The following is a 22,079-nucleotide window of genomic DNA, read 5'->3' on the forward strand; positions in this document are numbered from 1 at the left end:
GTGTGACGCCGCCGGCGGGGGGGGCGGGTCCTGGGGCGGAGAGCGGTTCGCGCGCTTCGGGCCTAGTCGGGACTCTCCGCGGCCGCCGCCATATTCCCGGTAACGGGGGCGCGCGGCCGGGGACCGGCGGGGCCGGAAGGAGGGCCGGGGCTGGCGCCGCGGCGGGGAGGGGGTCGGTTGAGGTGGCGGCGGAAGACGGCGGGTGGAGGGAAGCGCGGGCCTCTGAGGGAGGGGCTGTGGTCCTGGAGCTGTGGGAGGGAACAGGGTAGGCCTAGCCGAGGGCGAGGACCGGGCCCGGTTGGAGTGGAGACGGCGGTAGCTTCCGGGCCCGCGGGGGACTCCGGCTTGGGCCGCCCCCTGGCAGGTGCGGCGGGCTGAGCTTGCGGCCTCCGCCGCGATGGTTCTTCACATCGCGGCCCCCTCGGGGCCCTCTCGAGAGTCGAGGCCTGAACTTGGCGGTGGCGCCACAGGCAGCTACTCGGCGCAACTCGGGTCGGGCCCGCTGGGTGATGGGCAGCGAGCCCCGCGAGCCCGGACGGCCTGGGAGAGCTGGGGGCGGCGCGAGGCTGGGGGCGGGGCAGAGCGGGTGGGGCCGGGCTCTGGCTGCCGGGATGCTGCCCCCCAGGAGACTAGAGATTGACGACCATTGCCCTCCTCCCAGCCTGGAACCCTCGTGCCTTAAAATTTTTTACCCTTTTCTGAATACCGTAGTGTCATCTTTCTTACTTTGTCCGTTCTCCGGATTCGAGAGAGGATTTCCGGAGCCATGTCAGAAGGAGTGGACTTGATTGATATATACGCTGATGAAGAGTTCAACCAGGTGAGAGGAACCAGCAGCAGCTTTGGGTTTCCCTTCATCAGTCTTACTAGCAGTGGTTTCTCTCTCAGCTCAAGATAATTCCCCCTAGTATGGAAGCATTTCCCCCTAGCGGAGGCGTTGAAGACGACTGACCGGTCCTCTTTATGTTAATTTGAACTTCTAGGCTTCAATTTTAAAGGGTTTGCTTTAAGAGCAAATAAAAAGACAAGTGTAATAGAATGGTGAATCAGCCTGTGGAATTTGTTTCCCCAGGTCATTCCAAAGTTGAATGGCTAGCCATAATTAACAATCAAAATTACATTTGTTGCAGTATTGTGAGGATAATTTTGATACTTGTTACCTTGCTGTTTTCTCTGCCTGTGGCTCCAGAATGTTAGCCCCTCCTCCTGCTGTTCCCGTCCCCATGGTGCAGACAGTACAAGAGATAACTTTGAAAGACGTAGTATACTTTAAAGATGGGGTTCCAGCTTCACCAAATGTCTTTAGTCTTTTTAAATAGCTTGACTGTGGTCTTGAGAAGTCTGTGGGCATTTTGGTATAAGTTTTAGTTGTAAACATTACTATTTCTGGAGGGTGGAAGGGAAGTAAAGACCATTGAATAAACTAAAGGCAAGTCCAAGACTAGGTCACGGTAGGTTGAATTTGTGTCGTTGAATTTTTATTACAGTACCAGGCAATTTATACAAATGTCCGTTGAAATAGTAATCTATGCATTGAGTTCTGTGATCTTGAAGTCAAAGCTCAACGGAAGCTTTTTATATAAAACTTTATCTTACCTGTGTTCTTCAGCAAGTTATCCTTGAGCAAGCTGGTTCTTGTCATTGTTGTATTCCAATGGATACACATGAAGACCTGGGAAGAATGGGCTAGAGAAGTGGAATGTATGGGTTGGACCCAGACTCCTATAGGAGGCAACAAAAGAGGCTCATATTCCCCATTATTTTCAGTTTTGTGTGTGTGTGTGTGGGTATATGCATGTGAATGCAGATGTCCAAGGAGCCCAGCAGTTTGGGGTCCATCTGGAGCTGGTGTTACAGATGGTTATGAACTGCCTAATGTGGGTACTAATAACCAAACTCAGCTTCTCTGGATAAACAGAAGGTTTTCTTTCTTCACTGCTGAGTCCTCTCCAGTCTTGCTTTCCTGAGTTTTATGTGTTTGATTGAATCAGTCTTTCACCATTTGAGATTTATGGCTTTGTCATTAATTAACAAGTCTCTTAGTTCTGTATTACTAAAAGAGAGTTTATTTTCCCCCCACCCCCCAATTCTGAATCTGTGTTGTTGACTGCTATTACAACTAACTCACTTTAGAGAAAGATGGCAGAATCCTTGATCATGGGCCATATTTGATCTAAAAGAAAAATTGATGATTGGTTAAGCAATATGACTTGGGGGAGTCATACATAGACAAGACGTCATTCTTGTCTAGTATTCATTATTAACCTCAGTAATTTGTTCCTTAATTGGCCTTGGGGTGGGGGAGGATTTACTGTCTAAAGCCAAAATTAACGTGTGGTCTCTAAGACATATATACCAAAAGGGCAATGTTTGACACAGGGAAAATTGAAAGAATTATAGACTTTGAAGGTCTTATGTTCTGAAAGTTGAGAAGGGGAACTCCACCCCCATAAGTTAATTTTTGGCAAAGCTGGTTTTAGTGTAATCTAGAAGCTGCTTAATGGTTAAAAAGTCTGGGTAGAGTTGTTAAAAGTTGACTTAGATAGCCAGGCAGTGGTGGTGCATGCATTTAAATGCCAGCACTCGGGAGGCAAAGGCAGGCAGATCTCTTGAGATTGAGGCTAGCCTGGTCTACAGAGCAAGTTCCAAGCTACACAGAGAAACCCTGCCTCAAAAAAAAAAAAGAAGAAGAAGAAGGAGAAAGTAGTAGTTGTTGTTGACTTAGGTAGAACGCAATCAGTATAAAATGGGTTTTTGAATGTCTTGGAACAGTTATTGATTTGCCCCAAGCTAACCCTGCATACAACTCCCTCAAGAACACTTTACTCCCAAAGGAAAATTAGCACATTAACTACATGGAACCCTGTATTTGCTTCTGATCTCTGGCCCCATATACTGCAAAAACCTTTTGCAGATACTTTATTGATGTGACATTGGGAGCCCTGGGACTCACACTGCTCTACCGGACTGGAAAAAACTAAAAAGATGGCTGAGAACTGCCACTCTGCTTAATTTTCTGTTTGTTCCTTCTCATGCTGGGATGGGCTTTATAGTATGCTTGATTCTACATCAGGAAGAATTTGAACTACGTCTGTTTACTGGGCACTGTCAAAGGTAGTGAGTTATTGAGAGAGTGAATCTCTGTGCTTGAAAATTGGTGTGATTCCTAATATCTAAAGGTAAAAATGATATTAGCTTGGTGTGGTGATACACATCCATAAATCCAGTGCTCTAAAGACTGGGGCAGTATTGCTACAAATTGGAGGCCAGCTTGGCTACAATGTGAAACTGTTAGAATCCATTCCCCACCCCTTCTCCCAACAACAACAAAAGTTGTAAAATAACAAAATGGATACTAACAATGCAGAATAATAGGCAACAGTGATTGGGGAGAGGTGTAATATGAGAACTATGAAGAAAAAATATATTCAAGTTAGTTACTTCACTGGGCCAGATACCAAGAAAGGGATAGAAGGTAGGAACATTGAGTATATTAGAGGGCAAAATCAAACTCCTAATAGAAAATTTCATGATGTAACTGTAACTGTAGCTTTTTGTGTGTCCTTGAACACAAAATTCTTGCTATTTATTCAATGTTGAATGCATATTTCCAATTTAAACTTATTATAATAAAAATTTTAGCATTACCACCTATAAAATGTGGGTGTGTGTTTGGCTTTTCAAGGCAGGGTTTTTCTGTAGCCACAGTGTCCTGCAACTCACTCTAGACCAGGCTGGCCTCAAACTCAAGATCCTCCTGCCTCTGCCTCCTGAGTGCTGGGGTAGGAGGAATGTACTACCATGTCTAGCTACTGCTCACTTTTTTAAACAGGTTCCATGGTTCAGATAGACCACTGAAACTTGGAACATTTAAATTCATTGGATTTTCTTTCTGAAGTAGTAATATATAGAAACAAGGTCCTCCAGGATTGAGCCTATCTTGTTCTTGTAGAGATTTTAGAAGAGCCCATTGATTGCCTTAAGCTAACAGTATAAAAAGGTTCCCACTGATAGGTTTGCCAAGTTGAAGTCTTCCTATTGGCTCACTGACTTTTTATCTAGCCAGTTTTCAGTGATGACTTTTGTCTTATAACTTTTAGATACATCTCTGAATCAAAGATATTACATAAAAGGAATCCTAGTTTTCTGGCATTGAATATAATCTATAAAATAGTTATTTCTTTATTGTCTGTTAAGTTTCATTTGAAAATATTTCTTGAGGCTGGAGTTAAGAGCACTGGCTGCTCTTCCAAAAGTCCTGAGTTCAATTTCCAGCATTCACATGGTGGCTCATGACCATCTGTAATGAGATGCCTGCAGGCATAATACATACAGACAGAATGTTGTATCCATAATAAATAAATAAATAAATAAATAAATAAATAAATAAATAAATTCTAAAAGAAAAGAAAAAAATCTTTCCCCTTTAAAAAACCTTGGTGGGTTGTATAAAGTCTAGATGCCTTTAATATCTTTAGGGAATTGGTCTCAAAATCTTCCTCTTTAACAAAATAACAAAAAAAAAAAAAAAGCACCTCTTTAACAAGGTGCTTATATCTAAAAAGAAAGTTGCATGGGCCTATAACCCCAGCTACTGAGGAGGCTGAGGTAAAAAGGGATTTCAAATTCAAGACCTGGTCTTAAATTTAAAAAAAAAAAAAAAAAAAAAAAAAAAATCAAAAGATATAGTTCATTGGTAGAAACTTTGCCTTACATGTTCAGAACCACTTGGAGGAGGTGTTTTTGCATACAAAATCTTTATGCATTCCTTCCCCATGCTTTAAAAATATCCAGATAATAACAATGATTATTTCAGCTTTGCTAAGGGTTGAATACAGGACTTGCCTTTTGCTAGGCAAGAACTCTACTCCTGTAGTTTTAATTCTTTTAATTTATTTTTATGCATATGAGTGTTTTGCCAGGTGATGGCATCTGATCCCAAGACTGCAGTTGTGAGTTGCCAGTGGGTGCTGGGAATCAACTCAGGTCCCCTGGAAGAGTGTCCAGTGTTCTTAACCAATGAGCTATATCTTCTACCCCATCTTTAAGAACTTTTTAAAGGATATTTCCAGTTGCTATTCATCTGGTTAAGTCTGCAGATGGGAAACTGACTGGTTGAGAGAGCTAAGTATAATGGCTTCTGAGGATTAGAGCATTGAACAAGATGGAGTTATTAAGTCTTTTTTGGGGGAGGAGGGTATTTTTTTGTTTGTTTGTTTGTTTGGGATTTTGGTGATTTATGTATATTTTTATATTTGTTTTGTATATGTCGAATGTGTTGGCAAAACTTTTCTTCATGTGGGTCCTGGTAATTGAACATCCATTAAATCATCTCTTTGGCCTTTATTTATTTGTTTAATTTTTAAGATGGTCTGGTACAGCCCATGCTAGTCTCAAACTCTGTATGAAGCTGGCTGTGAACTGCTGATCTGTCTCTGCCTCCCAAATGCTGGGATTCTAGACACATGTGCCACTATACCCAGCCTTTGTTTGGTTTGGGTTTTTTGTTGTTTTTGTTTTGTTTTTGTACTATCCCCAGTCTTAAATCCTTTTTATACCTCAAAATATAAGGGAAAATCACTGTACCTGATATTTGATGTATAAACCCAGGGCCACCTTGTACAAGGCAGGCACTCTATTACAACTGAGCTATATCCCCAATCCTCTACTCTTTTGTGTTTTTTGTTTTGTTTTGTTTCTTAGATGGTTATTAGAAAGCTGAGATTGTATTCTGTGAGCCTGAAATTTTCCCTGGATCAGGTGTATAAAACAAAGGGTAACTTGGTGTTTTGTTTTGCATTTTGTTACCTACTTACTTTAACATTCTTTTCTCCTGCTTTATATTTCTAAGTAAATGTACTCTTACTAAATATAAGAGTGTATAACCTGATATTGAAAATACACTTTGAATCTGATATCATTGATGACAGCAGCACATGTATCTAATTATTAGTGGTTTGTTTGCTTATTCATTGTTTGCCTTTTGATCCTCACAGGAGGCTAAGGTCAGAAACTTGCACACTACAAATAGTCTTGGAAATTTCATAAGCAATACTAAGAGTTTCTAATTAGGAATTCTTTCTTACCCTATTTCCTAGAGTGGGACAGGGAGGTCTTGTGCATTGCTTTACAAAGCATTTGGCTATTGGTCTAAGTCAACTGGAATGTATCAGAGGAAACAAACTTAAAAGTTCAAAGACTCCATTGTCAATCCCTCATCTTTTAGGACTCAGAGTTCAACAATACAGATCAGATTGACCTGTATGATGATGTGTTGACGGCTACCTCACAGCCTTCAGACGATAGAAGCAGTAGCACTGAACCACCCCCTCCTGTTCGCCAGGAGCCGTCTCCCAAACCAAACAACAAGACCCCTGCAATCCTGTATACATACAGTGGCCTGCGGAGTAGACGAGCAGCTGTCTATGTAGGCAGCTTCTCCTGGGTAAGCAAGGATAACCAAAAGTCTTATGGGTGGGCTGGAGGGAGAGCACTGGGAGGTGATGGCATTTTCAGAAACCACTGTTGCACTGTTTTGTGCTCTGATGGGGTTGGATTTCTTTTTCCTGGGATCAGGTTGGATTGATCTCTGAAAGAGAACTATCCTGAGGACGTACTGGTGCCGAAGAAAGCATTGATTAAGTGGGTAGTTGCCTTTTCTGCCATCTTATTACTGCCCCTGACCCTGGGGCTTTATGTCTAGCAGGGTCATCTATGGGACGAGATTTCAGAGTGAACACCTTGAACTCTTGGTGGTCATTAGATGGTCCTGTGCTAATGGTGGGTGATGGGGATCAAAGACCTTGATAGCTGTAGGGTACTTGGGGTATGAATTGACTACTCTGTAAAAGTTAATTGTGTGACATGTTGTTGGGCTGGTGGTGGGGATGCCAAATCAGGAAATATATATACTGATGGGAAAGTTCCTGGCATGGTGAACTCTAGCCTGTCAACATCTATAATTAAAGTTGCTAACGATCTGTTTGATTTGATGATCAACCAGCCCACATGTCAGTCAAAAATTTAAATAAATTTCTGTCTTAATCCCCAAACATAGGGGCTGTGGGATTAGATGGGTTTAGAGCTCAGGACAATGGGAAGCCTGCAGTGATTGAAATATTGATGGGCTTTAGGGTTTCCTGTGGGCGGTCATGGTTGTGGCTGGAGTCCTAGATTTGGGAACAGGACTTGGGACATCTGGGTGGGTGGGTATCAGGCATGTGACTCTTGACATTTCTCCCTTTTCCATCTTGCCGGCCCCAGTGGACTACAGACCAGCAGCTGATCCAGGTTATTCGCTCTATAGGAGTCTATGATGTGGTGGAGTTGAAATTTGCAGAGAACCGTGCAAATGGCCAGTCTAAAGGGTGAGGTCTGGATTTGGGGAGCCTCTTTTTGTGTGACTATTAGGGTAACAGATCTGTAATGTATTTGAACTTGGATTCCAATCCCTTTCCACCCTAGCCTAGCTTACTACTACTATGACTAATTGCCATAGATTGAGGGCCTAGCTAGATTGAAGTTGAACATCCATCTGTTGAAGGGAAGAATGTTAATTTTAAATTCCAAACAGTAAGGAAAAATATAGAGTAGCACCTTCTTGTTGGTGTGTGTGTGTGTGTTTACATATTTAACATAGGAAGATGCCTTTTCCTTTGTAAAATAGATTTTTTTTTTTTTTTTTTTTTTTTTTTTGTCCTTTTCCAGCGTCTAAATATTTTTCTTCTTTTTACTTGGTTCCTCCAGGTATGCTGAGGTGGTGGTAGCCTCTGAAAATTCTGTCCACAAATTGCTGGAACTCTTGCCAGGAAAAGTTCTTAATGGAGAAAAAGTGGATGTGAGACCAGCCACCCGGCAGAACTTATCACAGTTTGAGGCGCAGGCTCGGAAACGTGAGTGCGTCCGAGTCCCAAGAGGGGGTACGTGGAGACCATCTGTATGATGGGGGGAGGTTGTGGGCTTGTTGGTGTGATGTGGGCTCAGACTGATGTGGAGTATTTGGGGGAAGGGTGCTGTTGGTTATAGCTTGTTGGCACAATCAGTGGATAGGCCTGAGAGTGGGATTTTGTGTTAACAGCACAATGCTGGGAATCAGGTTCAAGTTGTCAGAGGGTTCTGCCTTTGACTCTTTTGACCTTTTGAATGAGTTAGTTCACTGCTCAGGGCCTCTTTCCCATTGAAACTGAAAAATGATTAAGGTTCCTGTCGACTGTTGATTTTATTTCTTCCATAAATGGATACACCATGAATGGTTGCTTTTTAAGTAAGATGTGGCTCTCTTGAGTTTTCAAAAAGCAGACAACCTAGAGTGTAATTAAGGTTTTCAAAGGTGGCTGTAATCTTACCATGAGTGTATATGTGGAGTGCTCTATAAAAAATCCACCGAAAGAAGTGTTAGCTAATAAAAATTAAGTATTTTTTCTCCATTGTTGTCCTAGAAAAAGGAAACAGTTCATGAATACTTAGTTTGGCAAGTATATTACATTAGTTTTGTTGTTGTTGTTGTGTTTGGCAAGTATATCACATTAGTTTTGTTGTTGTTTTAATGCAGATGGTGGCTCAAACCTTTAATCCCAACATTTGGTAGGTAGAGGCATGTGAATCTCTAAGTTTGAGGCTAGCCTGCTCTACAAAGTAAGTTCAGGATAGCCAGGGCTACACAGAGAAGCCTTGTCTCGGGGAGGGGAAGCATTTGGGGCTAGAGAGATGGATTATAGTGGTTAAGAGACTGGCTATTCTTCCCAAGGATTCTAGTTCCAAGGGATCCAGTGCCCTCTTTTGATCTTAGTGGGTCCGGCATGCATGTGGTACACAGACATACATGCAGGCAAATTACCCATACACTTAATAAAGTTTTTTTAAATTTATTTTTAAATGCAGCATTCTGTTAATTTGATCCCTTAAGTCCCTCTTAATCCCTTTTATCTGTGTTCACCAAACCACCTTCTGATACTACCTTGGTCTCCTAGTGAGACTTTTCTTCTGAGAAGAGAATGCACTGACCAACCTACCAGTCTGCTTGGCAGTAAATATTTGCCATTATCAACTAATAAATTACTACTTTGGATTTTGTGTCAGTTTCTTATGAGTTTGATTGGCATAATTCAATCTCCTGGAGTCTGATTACTCCCTAGTAAGTTTTTAAAATGAGATTTCTAAACCTGAGGGCCAGTCTTGCCTTACTCTAACCTCACAAAGTGCAACTACCCTGCAAGGCCCTGCCTGAAATAGTCAGCTTCCTTTCCTCTCACTACTAGGGGATACGTGGTAACAGCAACATTTTATCACATACCTGTTGTCACCTCTTATACCTAGCTCTAAAACAGTAGTTCCTTGTATTAATGGGTATGTTCTTCATGTAGAAATAGAGCCTCTTGAATAGAAACAATTGTCCTTGTCCATTGTATTGACAACCTAGGTGGATGTGGTATGAGCTCTAATTGCTTTGGGTTAAGGGCACACAGTTGGCTTCCTTGACAGTTCACATTTTCAAGTCTCTTCTGTCTCAGAGTCTTTGTATAATCTCACCTTCCCATGGTTTCCCCCAGATGCATCTCTTTTCAGCTGCATTGAGAATAACATCTCTTCCTCTACCTCTTCTCTGCCTTTTCCTCATACATGTTACTTTGCTAAAAAGAATAAAACTGATGGACTTCTACTTAAAAATGGCTGCTTCTCTGAGGACTTGTAACCAGATATACAACTCAGTTTTGGAACAGTACCTAAGAAAGTGGTTAACTGTTACCGAGGTTTGCACTTGCTTTGAAATCTCTTCATTTTATAACAACTTGAGAAAGGATCAGCTTTTCATGTGTTTGACACATGAAGAACAGGGCCTATGTCAGGCTGGCAATATCCCAAAATGAAAAAGTCAAGGTGGTTGTCAGTGTAGTTGTTCCCACCATAGGCTTCCTAGACTATAAGTTCTAGTATAAAAAGCATTCTTCTCCATATTTTCTAAACATCTTTCTACCTGCAAGATTCAGGGCTATACAATCATGTTCTGTTGTAGCCTACTTCAAGAAAACTAAGCTATCTCTCTCTAAGAATTATATGCATAGAGAATGGCTCTGTCTCCTGATTTCCCGTACTTTTTCAATTTTATGACCAGAGTCCTAAAATGTTTCTAGAGTACAGCATAATAAAGAAGGTCGACTTGTAGTAGTAGCCTTAAGAGTCTCTGAACTCTGGGGGATGTAGGATTTCAAGGCAGGTAGAATCCAGCAGAACATCAGTGAGAATGACTCAACATCATTTTCTCATGGGTTGTTTGGAATGTGCATATTTGAAAATAGGAAACAAGTTTAAGGGTTAAATGTAAGCACTTTGAGGATCCTAGATGAGAGCATCTTTTGACATACAGGACTTAGGAATCATGTTGCATTTTGGGGTTGTCTTAACCAAGATACTTCTGATCTTTCCACTGAAGCCAATGGAAAGGCACCAAATGATTTGTTTCTTCTCTAAGCTGCTTCACGTGTTGTCTTCATTATGGTGCCCAATGACATGCTGAGGGGATGAGATGGTCCTGTTATTGTGTTCAAAGTCTGCCTGGGCAGTAACATTGGCTCTGTTTTGCTTTGCAGGAATACCTCCACGGGCCCACTCCCGAGATTCTAGTGATTCTGCTGATGGACGGGCAACTCCCTCTGAGAACCTTGTACCCTCATCTGCTCGTGTGGATAAGCCCCCCAGCGTGTTGCCCTACTTTAACCGTCCTCCTTCAGCCCTTCCCCTGATGGGTCTGCCCCCACCCCCAATTCCACCCCCACCACCTCTCTCCTCAAGCTTTGGTGTCCCTCCTCCTCCTCCTGGTATCCACTACCAGCATCTCATGCCCCCTCCTCCTCGATTACCTCCTCATCTGGCTGTACCTCCCCCTGGGGCCATTCCACCAGCCCTTCACCTCAATCCAGCCTTCTTCCCCCCACCAAATGCTACAGTGGGGCCTCCACCTGATACTTACATGAAGGCCTCTACACCCTATAACCACCATGGCAGGTAACTATTTCCCTGCAGATTTGAGCCAGGATAATAAAGTAGATAGTGTTTTTGTTTATGTGTTTATTTTTGCAACAAGGTCTCACTATGTAGACCAGGTTGACCTCTAACTTAAATTAGTAGACAGTATTTTGCCAGGCAGTGGTGGCACATGTACTCTAGAGGCAGAGGCAGGCCAGTCTGGATCTACAGAGTGAGTTCCAGGACAGCCAGAGCTACACAGAGAGACCAGTCTCAAAAAAAAATAAGGAAAAAAAAAGATAGTATTTTAGGCATTTGTTTTATATGAATTAGTACTGAATGCTGATGCTTTTCCTCTATAATTTTGTTGTGATGTTGAGTCCTAGGACATAGGTTAGCATCTGTCAGAGGCATGTTTTGCATGCCTGTATGTGCAAGTGCACATGTGCAGCTGCATGTATGCTTATATACACTTGAATGTGGAAGCCAAAGGACATTTGGTGTCATCCTCAATTATGTTGTCCACCTTGCTTAAGACGGTCTTTCATTAGCCTACAGCTCACCAAGTAGATTAAATTGGCTAGCCAGTGAGCACCAGGGATCCACCTGTCTCCACTTTCCCAGCACTGGGTTTGGTTTATAAGCATCCTCCCTCATTCTTGGTATTTTTACATAGATTCTGGACATTTGAACTCAGGTTCTCATGCTTGCCTGGCAGGTACTTACTGGCCAAGTTAATTCCCTTGGCTCTATCAGTGTTTTTTATTTAGTATTTTCTGTTTTCACCTTAACTACCTGACCCAAATCATTTTCATAACTCCCTTTAAGCAGCTTGATTAAATTTGGCACCATAAATGGCATTTGCAAGTGCTACAATGATTAGTACTGTTTAGTCAAGTCAAAATTATTATGAACACACACATATATATGTATGTATGTGACATAAAGCCTAACTGAACATTTGAGACATATCCTAAAGAAGAATTAAATAACAGTACTATAGAATATGGTGAAAAGTAATAAAGGATATGGGCAGTCTGACCTGGTGTTATCTCTCTGTAGCCGAGATTCAGGCCCTCCACCCTCTACAGTGAGTGAAGCTGAATTTGAAGAGATAATGAAGCGAAACAGGGCAATTTCCAGCAGTGCCATTTCCAAAGCAGTGTCTGGAGCCAGTGCAGGTAATTAACTCTTACTTTACTGCCTTTGGCTTAAATTTTCCCCTTTTTTTCCCCTTTGTCATTTCCATTTGGAAAAGCTTGAAAAATTGGAGTGCTATTAGATGCCAGAAGATATGCACTTCAAAAGAAGTATTTGACATAGTTTCTTGGCTTTGGGGGCATCCAGTCATGTGTCTAGGCCTGCTCTCTAGAAACCAACTCAGTACCTGCACTATGAGTAATCGACACTATTTCCTTTTTATATTTATTTTAGAATGTAATTGCTATCTCTGGGAAATCCTTATCTCAGAACGAATCTTTAGATCTTGTGTCTGCAGTAACTCCAATACCAAGTAGAATTTAAAAGCCCCAGGGTTTTAGACTTGGTGGCTCAACTAGATAGTGCTGTTATACTAAAATATCTGGGCAGAGCTAGTGGCTTGTGGGTAGCCTGTTCTAGAAAAGCAAGTTTGTTATCATCCTAAGGCATAGCTAACTTGCCCTGCTCTCAGCATTAGCGGAAGAATCAGTAGCTACCATTCTGAAAGCCCTGGGCATAAAAGAAGAGGGTATAGAATGGAAAGTTTATGAATGGAACTCAGTGGCAGAGTAATGACATGGCATACTAGAATAGAAAGGTTAGGGGCTCTGGTCCAAGTCATGCTCACTTTTCTTAGAATTTCCCATGTGGATCTAAATGTATGTAGACTGTCGGTACTCAAAGAAGTAAGTTAGCACTGTTAATCTGTTTTTGTAATTTCTGATCTTTAGTTTCAGTTTGACTCTACAAAGTAGTTTAAAAACAATGAGTATGTGTTCTTGTCAGTTCTTCCCTCACCAGAAAAACATACCTTGACTTTTTAAGTGAAGAGATAATGCACAATCATTACTATACAATATGCAGAGGAGTTTAGAGGAAGTAATCTTTGTCCCTTTTTCAATGCCAGTCCCTTCACGCTGATATGACTAATGAATAAATCTTTATTTCCCTGCCTTTTTTTCTTGCAGTCATATATAATATGTATAACTATAATCTTCACTGTCTATTTGGAGCTGATGTACCAGTGTTCCTGGTTCTTCCTTCAGTGTTGCACTTCATTCAGTTTCTGTCCATTCTGTTCTTTACATAAAAAAAGCCTCCCAGTTCTCATTTTCAGCAGACCAATATGTGGATATGTTCTTTTATTTTCTTTACTTAGGCTGTTTACTTTCCTTGAAAAAAGCAGTGTTCAAATACTCATCCTGTAGCCTTGAGTCAGGTGGTGGTCACATTTGGGAAATGAAAAAGTTATTGAGGGCAGCATGATGTTTTAAATGTACGGGTGTGAGTATGTAAGAGAAAGAGTGGGAATATTTAGGTAGTTTACACTGTAGTGGTCCCATAGAAATTTTGTGTGTGTGTTACATATATATAATATATATGCTATATGTGTACTGAGTTTGTATAAATACATTCTGGTGTTTGAGCAATGATGAAACTGCCCAACAGCAAATTTCTCAGTATGTTACTCTGACCTTGAAAGCTGTATATTGTGTATATACATAATAGTTTGTACATTATATATACATGTAATAAAGGTGTGTAACAAAAAAATACACATCTGATTATAAATTTAGAATAATGTATAGATTCATCCAGGTCTCTTGAGTTCAAAGCTAACCTGATCTACATAGTGAGTTATAGGACAGCTAGAGTTATGTAGTGAGACTCTATCTTGAAGGGAGGGGAGAACAAGAAATAAGTAATGTGTAGGCTTAATATAGTGTTAAAAAAAAAGAATGAATGAATGAATGAAAGAAAACCCTTTGTAGAACCACCAAGACCATCTTCTATAATTGGTGGGTATTCCTCCAGTTTTGGGGGTAGAATCCACATATTATAACATATGTATGATTTTGGTGGTTTTTTTTATAAAAATGAATTACAAGGCTGGATATTTAGCTTAGTGACAGCAGTTGCCTAGCATGCTCAATGCTCTGGGTTCAACCCCCAGTACCACACACAGCTTAAAAAAAAAAAGCAGTATTTTTTTTTTAAATCTTTTCACTTCCTATATTTTGAACTATCCGTGTTATTAGTATATCTTGACATGTCATATTTGTTGAGCTCTTCTGGGTGTCTGGCACTATATTAAATATTTTCCATAGGTTATTTTTTTACTAGTATAACAAGTAGTAATCTGTAGACCTATTGTTCCTTAATTTATGTAGCCTAGCCAGGCCCTAGCAAAGATAAACAATATTATTCAAGCATGGTTAAACAAACAGTTCTATGAACAGAAATATTTTTAAATTATTGACTCAAATGTAGGGATAGTTTATTTTTATTTTTTAGACGTGTGTGTGTTTTTCATGTGTGTGTGTCTGTATACACACACACACACACACACACACGAAACACACACACACACACACACACACACATATATATATATATACATATATATATACACACACACACACACACAACATGCATCAATGGGACCCAGGACCCCACTGGATTCCCTAAAACTGGAGTTAATGGTGGTTTGTTGTAAGCTGTTATGTAGGCGCTGGGAGTCAAACCTGGTTTCTCTGTAAGACCAACAAGTGATTTGAATAGCTAAGCCATCTCTTTAGCCCTAAAGCAGTTTATTTTTATCATTGTTATCAAGTAGTCCTTGGACAAGGATGAACTGATTATAGGGCCACTAGCCTTTGTCAGATTTCAAACTGTACTATTTAACTATTCATTCAATTTTATACCTGCTATGTCTGTCTTGTACATTTTACCATGGCTCTTTAAAACAGCCAGTCACTCACAGTTTATGTCCTCCCGCATTCTCCTTTTGGTCCAGTTTGGTTATACTCTTTTCTCATCTTTGGCCTTTCCCTCCATCCTATCAGGGGATTACAGTGATGCCATTGAGACACTACTCACAGCCATTGCAGTTATCAAACAGTCTCGAGTTGCCAATGATGAGCGTTGCCGTGTCCTCATCTCCTCTCTTAAGGACTGTCTTCATGGTATAGAGGCCAAGTCATACAGTGTGGGTGCCAGTGGAAGCTCTTCCAGGTGTGTTAATTGTTTTGGTGGCTGGTTGGCCTTGAGCAATACTCTTCTGCAGGTTCATTGGGAAAAGAAGGAAACCCAGGGTATCTGATAAGGGTCTGGATTAAAGAGGAGATCTAATTTGATGTAAGTCTTTGAGAAGAAATTAATGAGACATTTTCATTAAGTATACAGGTCTGGAACCTGTATTCAGTAGAAGCAGTGACCTCATTTAGAAAAGAACACAGACTTCCATGCCGGAATTTCTTACCTGGCATTCATGGGACCCTAAGTTCAATCTTCAACACCATGGGGTCAAGGAAAAGGGGGAATGGGACCAAGTGGACACATGGGGATTTTGAATCTTTTTTGAATCTTAGGTTTAAATCTCAGTTCTGTTGCTGACTACCTGTTTGACCATCTTGAGTATGGAAGTTAGCAACATTCCAAGAATTTAAGGGGAAAGTCCTAGTACTGTTATAAAGATAGTCATAATACTTACAAAATTCTAAATACCTCCTGCAATATATTAGTAAGGTCTTCACAATCTGTCAACCATTTCCCCCATAAAGATTAGTCTTCAAAGTGTTTAAGATCGTCAGATAGTACCCCCATGATTGAGAACTAAGAATATTTTAAGCAAACACTGGAAGTTATAAAACCCCATGCGGAAAGAATGTGATAGGCCCTCTGAGTTGAGACTGAAGGATTTCTCTGACAGGAAAAGACATCGGTCCAGGGAGAGGTCACCCAGCCGGTCCCGAGAGAGCAGCAGGCGGCACCGAGACTTACTTCATAATGAAGACCGGCATGATGATTATTTCCAGGAGAGGAACCGGGAGCATGAGAGACACCGGGATAGAGAACGGGACCGGCACCACTGAGAAAGGTGGGAAGAAGCCCTGTTCCTGACCAGTGGATTAAGTGTAAACTGGGCCTGTTGGCTCATGCCCATAATCCCAGCACTTGGGAGGTCAAGGCAGGATGCTTGCCATGAGTTAAAGGGCAGCCTGGACTACAAAGTGAGACCCTGTTTCAAAAAAAAAAAAAAATGTGTGATAGATGTTCCTCTCACCTCCAAGTTCTTAATAAATGAAAACCACTGTTACTATCATTATTACATTTTAATACCAATTTTCAAGTAAAAAAGAAAAGTGGCCAAGGCAGAAGAGATTCTTCCCTTAGTTTTCATGAAACTAATGACTTCAGGAATTGATATCCATTAAAAAATTTTGAAAATTGGAGTTTTAGAGTAGAAAAACCATTATGAAAAATCTTTAATAGCTTCAGAGACTGTGAATAATTATAATAGAAGGATATTTTTGTTTTTAGTAAATTTTGTTAAAAGCAGGAATGTCGGGGAATTGGCATGGGTAATTGAAGTTAGATCGGATTGTCTGGCATGGGGACTCTATCAGCAGGACTTAGGCTCCCTGTCTCTCAACTCTGCTTTTCTATATTTTCATTCACAGAAAGATTTCCATCTTGGGGGATGAGCCTATAGCTCTTGAGTTTTATTCCACCATTTTGCAATCCCAACTGAAAGAAAGCTGCTAATAAGGATTGTTTGTGTTGTAAGGAAGAGTAGATACTGGTTCTGTTTCTGTGGAAATATGTAAAATAAACCAGAAAATGGCTAGGAGGATTTAGGAGGATATATCTGATCTGTTATCTGCTTGATTGTTCGGAAGTAATGTAGTTGAGCAGGCTGTGTAGATCTTAACTATGAATGACTGGATGAAGGAGACTGGGAACCCTTACCCCTTGTGCATCAAAGTAAACTCAGACCTTTTGAAAATTGTGCAGCATTCAGCCTAGGTACAACCTACTAACAGACAAGAAAGCATTCCCTTGGGTTTGCCCTCTGCTTTGTTACTGGTGTTATCTACCTTAACTTTTTTGGTTTTTTGAGACAGTGTCTCTTTCATATGGTCTTGACTGTCCTGAGATCATTATGTAGACCAGGCTGGCCTCCAACTCACAAAGATCCTCCAGCCTCTGACTCTTTGAAAGTTGGGATTAAAAGCTACCTTGCACTTTACATAAACAGTTTTATAGCTGAGAGTGTTTTTGTCATCTTCCACAGATAAGTAAATGGAATGATAAAAATTACTAATGTTTTCAATCTCCACCTTTCTCTGTCCTTTTTTTTAAGTTTCATGTTTCTCTTTATCCTAGGTGTCTGTCCCATCCCCCATGTACTATCCCACCAACCACCACCACCACCACCACCTGACAGGGTTTCTCTGTGTAGCCGTCCTGGCTGTCTTGGAACTTGCTCTGTAGACCAGGCTGGCCTCAAACTCACAGAGATCTGCTTGCCTCTGCCTCCCAAGTGCTGGAATTAAAGGCATGCGCCACCACCGGCCAGTGTGAATCAGACACTTTAAAAGAGTAAGAAAGGGAAAAGAAAATCTTTAATTTTCATGGTAGTCTGAATTCTGTCTTCATTTACTAAATTGTAACTTAGAAGGTTTCATGTTGGTAAAGTGATGTACAAGTCTCTCTGTAAAGAACTTAATCCTCCAAGCTATTTGAACAGCATTTACAACATCTTTTCTTAAAAAGATAATTTTATTTCTATGCTATGAACATGTGTTCCCTGATCAGGAAAGGCATGCTTTGTGCAGAGGCGTCAGTGGAACAGCAACATCCTCTTCTGTTCCTCAGGAGAGGGCCCCAGCTCTGGGGCTTCAGATTTGTAGGCCAACTGAAGTGATGGATTTTTGATTCTGTCTGCATTCAGGCACTACTGCTAGCACCCATTCCCTTGGTGTACCAGTTATCCTCTGCATCTCATTCTGTAAGGATACTTCACAAATGCCTTTTCTTCAGGGCATGTATGTGTATGCTTTGGAGTTTAAGGATATTCTAGGTGATCTGTGTCTTCAACTCTCTATAATTGTCCCATTATTTTAGGGTGTTTACTTGAAATAGAATCATTCTCACTTCATCCATATCCTCCTGGTCCATTGAAAACTGGACTTTGTTCAAGTTTGATCCTGCTTAAAGATTCAGCCAATTGTGATGGTACATGCCTGTAATCCCAGCACTTGGAAGACTAAGGTAGGAGGATCATGATTTCAAAGCAAGCTTAAGCTACACAGCAGGACCCTGTCTGGAGAAAACATTCAGAAGCCAGAATGTCAGGAAACAAAGAAAGCACTAAGAGCTTTAGTTTGACAAATACTTGCATTTATGTTTAGAGAATCCAGGAAGGCAAAGATCTGCAGATTCTGAGGAGCAGGCTAAGCTGGTGCCATCCTAGGGTTAGGAGGATGAGGCAGCATGCAGATGTCTTTTGCCTGTTTGTGTCTTCTTGGGTGGCTCTTACAGGACTTGTGAAGCTTCTTTACAAAGGTACTTACATAAGGGGTAAGCATTTGTGTATGGCTGCAGTTCCAGGTTTGGTTTAGTAAACATTCTACGCCTGAATTTAATTCTCCCCTTCTCACTGTTGGTTCTGTTTTATATAATCTAAGGACCTTAAGATTAGCAATGTGGTAAATGACCTAGCAGACCCTTCTTACTGGGTGTAAAGGTTCTTAACAGGCTGTCAGGTGTTCTTGATAATAACTACTACTGTTTTCTTCTTCTGTGCTCTGCTTTGGTTCTGGCTTAGCCAACTCATTTCCTGGTTAGTGCTCTTGTACTTTTGGCTCCTCATCCACAACTGTTATCTGAGAAAAGTCTTAAAATCATTTGCATTTTATTCAGTACAGCCTAGAAAGGCTCTGGTGCTGGGTATCCGGGTGCACACATAAGCATACTGTTTGGAATCTGTTTTTTGGTTGGGGTGTGTGGGTGTGTGTTTGTTTTTTTTTTGGTTTTGAAGTCTATTCTAGCCAGGGCCACTTTAAAAGAAAACAGGTATTAAGGAGTTTGCTGTGGGAGTGCATGATTCCTGCTAGGACCTCTAGGATGTTTGGGGATTGATGGATTTGGTGATATACACTTGTTTTCTTACTATTTTTCCTCCTGTTTCTTTCTTTCCTTCTTTTTTTTTTTTTTTTTTTTTTTTTTTTTTTTTTCCTTCCCTTTCCCTCCCCTTAGGGTAAGCTGTGTCTCACTCAGAGTAGATTTTCTGAAGCTGTATTTCCTTGCAACAACTTTTCTTGAAATGTTAGTTTCCATCCTTTCCCCACTAAGATATTCTCAAACTGCTTTGAGACCTCATTCCATTGTCTGTGTTTTCCTTTTAGCCTTAAAGATGTCAGCATTTTGGTTATTCTTAATCTCTACTCATTGAGTTCCCTCCACCCATTTCCTCACATTACTCAATTTCCTCACATTACTCAATGCCAGACAGTCCACTTTATTCTACTTTACTAAGCTTGTGTTTTCTGCCTACATTCTGACTTAGGTTGTGATTTCAGGAAATGCCAGCGCATCTCGTAGAAGCCCTTACTGGTGAGAGAGTGGCCTCTAACTGGTGTTTTCTCTCTTCTGGTGCTTTCATTGCAGGAGTCTGGGTGGAACCAAATTGTTTTTAATGGACTTGGCATCTCCTCACCTTGAACAGGAATAAAGGACAGAGGCCGCTCCACCCCTTTCCCCTCTTCCAAACCCCTAACTTCCTCCAGGCAATACCCTCTGCCCTACAGGATTGAAGAAGGCTTGACAGCCATCCCAATCCCACACCTCCTGTTTGCCGGGGAGGGGGGAAGAATCTAAAGACTTGATGGGGTAGGGGATGGGGGCAGACAGGAAGACAGCAACATGTCTAGCCCCTAGTCTCCATAGAGAACGGTGCTTTGTCCAAGGAAACCCGAGTTTCTGATCCCCCGGAGCAGTCAATGGTGAGAGTACTGAGAAAACTTCCTTCCCAGAGAACATGGAGATGCTCTTTGTAGGGTCTTAGGAGAGTGACTGACTGGGGGGGGTGCCAAAAATGCCCAGGGTTCTGCCCTCGGTACTAGATTTGGTGGGGGCAAGAGGGTCCAAACCCTGCTAACATACCACTTCTTTGTTCAACTCCTCTACCTTCCTTGCCCTTTGAGGAGGGACCATGAGAACAGAAACTACCTTGTGGCAAGCAGCTGTTCTGGTTTTCTCTTCTCACATATTGACGGTTTATTTCCCTGGCCTTCTAGAGGGCTAAATCCTTTTGGCTCCTTGCTGATTCCTAGTGGACTTGCCCCTTGGAAGCAAAACCCAGGAGATTGCTTTCTCCTGGAAACCTAGCCAAGCCAGTTACCACCATTTGCTGCTTCAGGCTCGGTTGTCTGTTGCAATAACCAGCTCTTAGGTGTTCCCTTTCCCTGAGGCTTTCCATTTAATGTGGAATCCTTCCCCCAAGAAGGCTTCTTCCTTGTTTTAGAGGAAGAAGGTACTGCCTTTGGAACATAGGGATGTCATGGGACCTCAATAATGAGGATCCCTAGTTAGAATTAAGTACCAGGAGTGTGGGGAAGAAAGCAATTTGAGCAGGATGTGGCCTACTTGCATGGGCTCTTCTTTTTCAGGTTTGATGTAAGCATGGGCTTGCATCCCCACGGTACATACTTTGACTTATTGTGGGATAACTCAGCACTAGTAGGCAGGTAAAGTCACAGATGTGGTGTTTTGTTGGTTTTTTTTTTTTTTTTTTTTTTTTTTAAATCCTTTACTATATAATATTCCTCTCGCTCCACACTTGGCCTGGAGGTACTTCCTATCTTTGACAAAGAGCAAAGAGAAATGGAGCCTGACTTAAGTGAACTCAGCTCAGTTTATTAAGGACCAGCACACTGGTGGCTATTTTCTGCACAAGCAAATGGAATTGCTTTTCTCAGCATCCAAATTGTGATAGGTTGCTCCCGCAGGAGGCAGCTTCCGTCCTGGAATACCATAGGGTGATGTTCCTTCTGCATGCATCTGCAGGGTCTATGACATCTAATGTGAAGAGACATGGCATGTGAGATGAGACTTGGTGTGTGAGGCATAGGGTCACTGGAGACCCATCAGACTCAAGAGGGGAGAGACTGAATTGGATCCTTCCTCTCTTCCCAGAACACTTTTAATAGACCCCTTCAGTCACTGAAGGAGTACCCCCCCCCCCAGGGTTGGAGAAACACATAACTTTAGGACAGAGGCTACAGTTGTAGCTTATTTTCCTGTCCCGCAAGCCAATCCTGCCCAGTTGGCACCCTGCCCAATTGGCCAAGTGTTAAGTGATGTGCTTATTCTTGAAAGCAGCTTGGGGTATCTTTTTAAAAATATAGAGAAAACCAAGTAAAGTGACAGTTAAGGAAAAACTATATAGAATATCAGAAAAGCTGTTTACTCAAAGAATTGTTTTCTCCCCATTTTGTTTTATTTTTACTCAATGACAGAATTTTTAGTTTTATTCCTCATAGCAAAAGGAGAAAAAAAAATCCCAGCCCTCAAAAGGTCAAGGCCCCATCCCCCTGTTGTCGGTGATTTGTTTGTCTTTCTGATAGGTTGAAAATTGTGTAATAAACTTGATGACGATGTCAATCTTTTATACTGCATTGTATTTTTTTTCCTTTTGTAACAAAATATTTTTAAATAATAAATGGGGTGTGAGCTGTTTACGGATTCTGCATTGAATAGCTTTGTTGAGGTGTCTGGGGCATGGGTGTGGACTGAGGTTCTTAACTGTAACTTGGTGATGGGTAGTCGTTTTTCCACAGCTGTAGCTGACATGGTAAGCCCCCTAGAAGTAAAATTTGAACCTTTACTTATTTGTCCTTAACTTGAGTGAGAGCTTCCAAGTCATCCTGACCACTCGTGGTTCTCAAGTATTAACTTATGTTTCCTACCCTGTGGAGTTCTGGTGGTATCCAGATTGGGATAAACACTTGAGTGCTGGGGTCCTCCATCTACTTAACCATAGGCAAGTAATGCAACCTCAGTCTCTCACCAAAAATGAGAATAATTGCTGTTCTGCCTTTGTATTAAGGATGCATTAGGAATCACAATGA

The 22,079-nt window shown here is 41.4% G+C and overlaps 1 protein-coding gene across 3 annotated transcripts; it reads left to right on the top strand.

The window, feature by feature from the left end:
- The first annotated feature begins 12 nt into the window (after window positions 1-12).
- On the top strand, window positions 13-21,693 carry Cpsf7 (cleavage and polyadenylation specific factor 7). 3 transcript variants are annotated; one of them, XR_007835058.1, is made up of 11 exons: window positions 13-99; window positions 712-820; window positions 6,227-6,445; window positions 7,264-7,367; window positions 7,747-7,919; window positions 10,587-11,001; window positions 12,025-12,143; window positions 15,009-15,177; window positions 15,875-16,042; window positions 18,073-18,219; window positions 19,618-21,693. XR_007835058.1 is itself a non-coding variant. In XM_051193938.1 (10 exons), the coding sequence occupies exons 2-9, from the start codon at window positions 767-769 to the stop codon at window positions 16,035-16,037; spliced, it is 1,416 nt and encodes a 471-aa protein (XP_051049895.1). In that variant the 5' UTR covers window positions 13-99; window positions 712-766; the 3' UTR covers window positions 16,038-16,042; window positions 19,618-21,693. The 3 variants fall into 3 exon arrangements, 2 of the variants coding, with proteins under 2 accessions (XP_051049895.1, XP_051049896.1); XM_051193938.1 differs by lacking the exon at window positions 18,073-18,219; XM_051193939.1 differs by lacking the exon at window positions 18,073-18,219 and having other exon boundaries at window positions 7,747-7,892.
- Window positions 21,694-22,079: the final 386 nt, after the last annotated feature.

This window comes from Phodopus roborovskii, unplaced genomic scaffold (assembly GCF_943737965.1).
Source record: "Phodopus roborovskii unplaced genomic scaffold, PHOROB, whole genome shotgun sequence".
Taxonomy (NCBI): domain Eukaryota; kingdom Metazoa; phylum Chordata; class Mammalia; order Rodentia; family Cricetidae; genus Phodopus; species Phodopus roborovskii.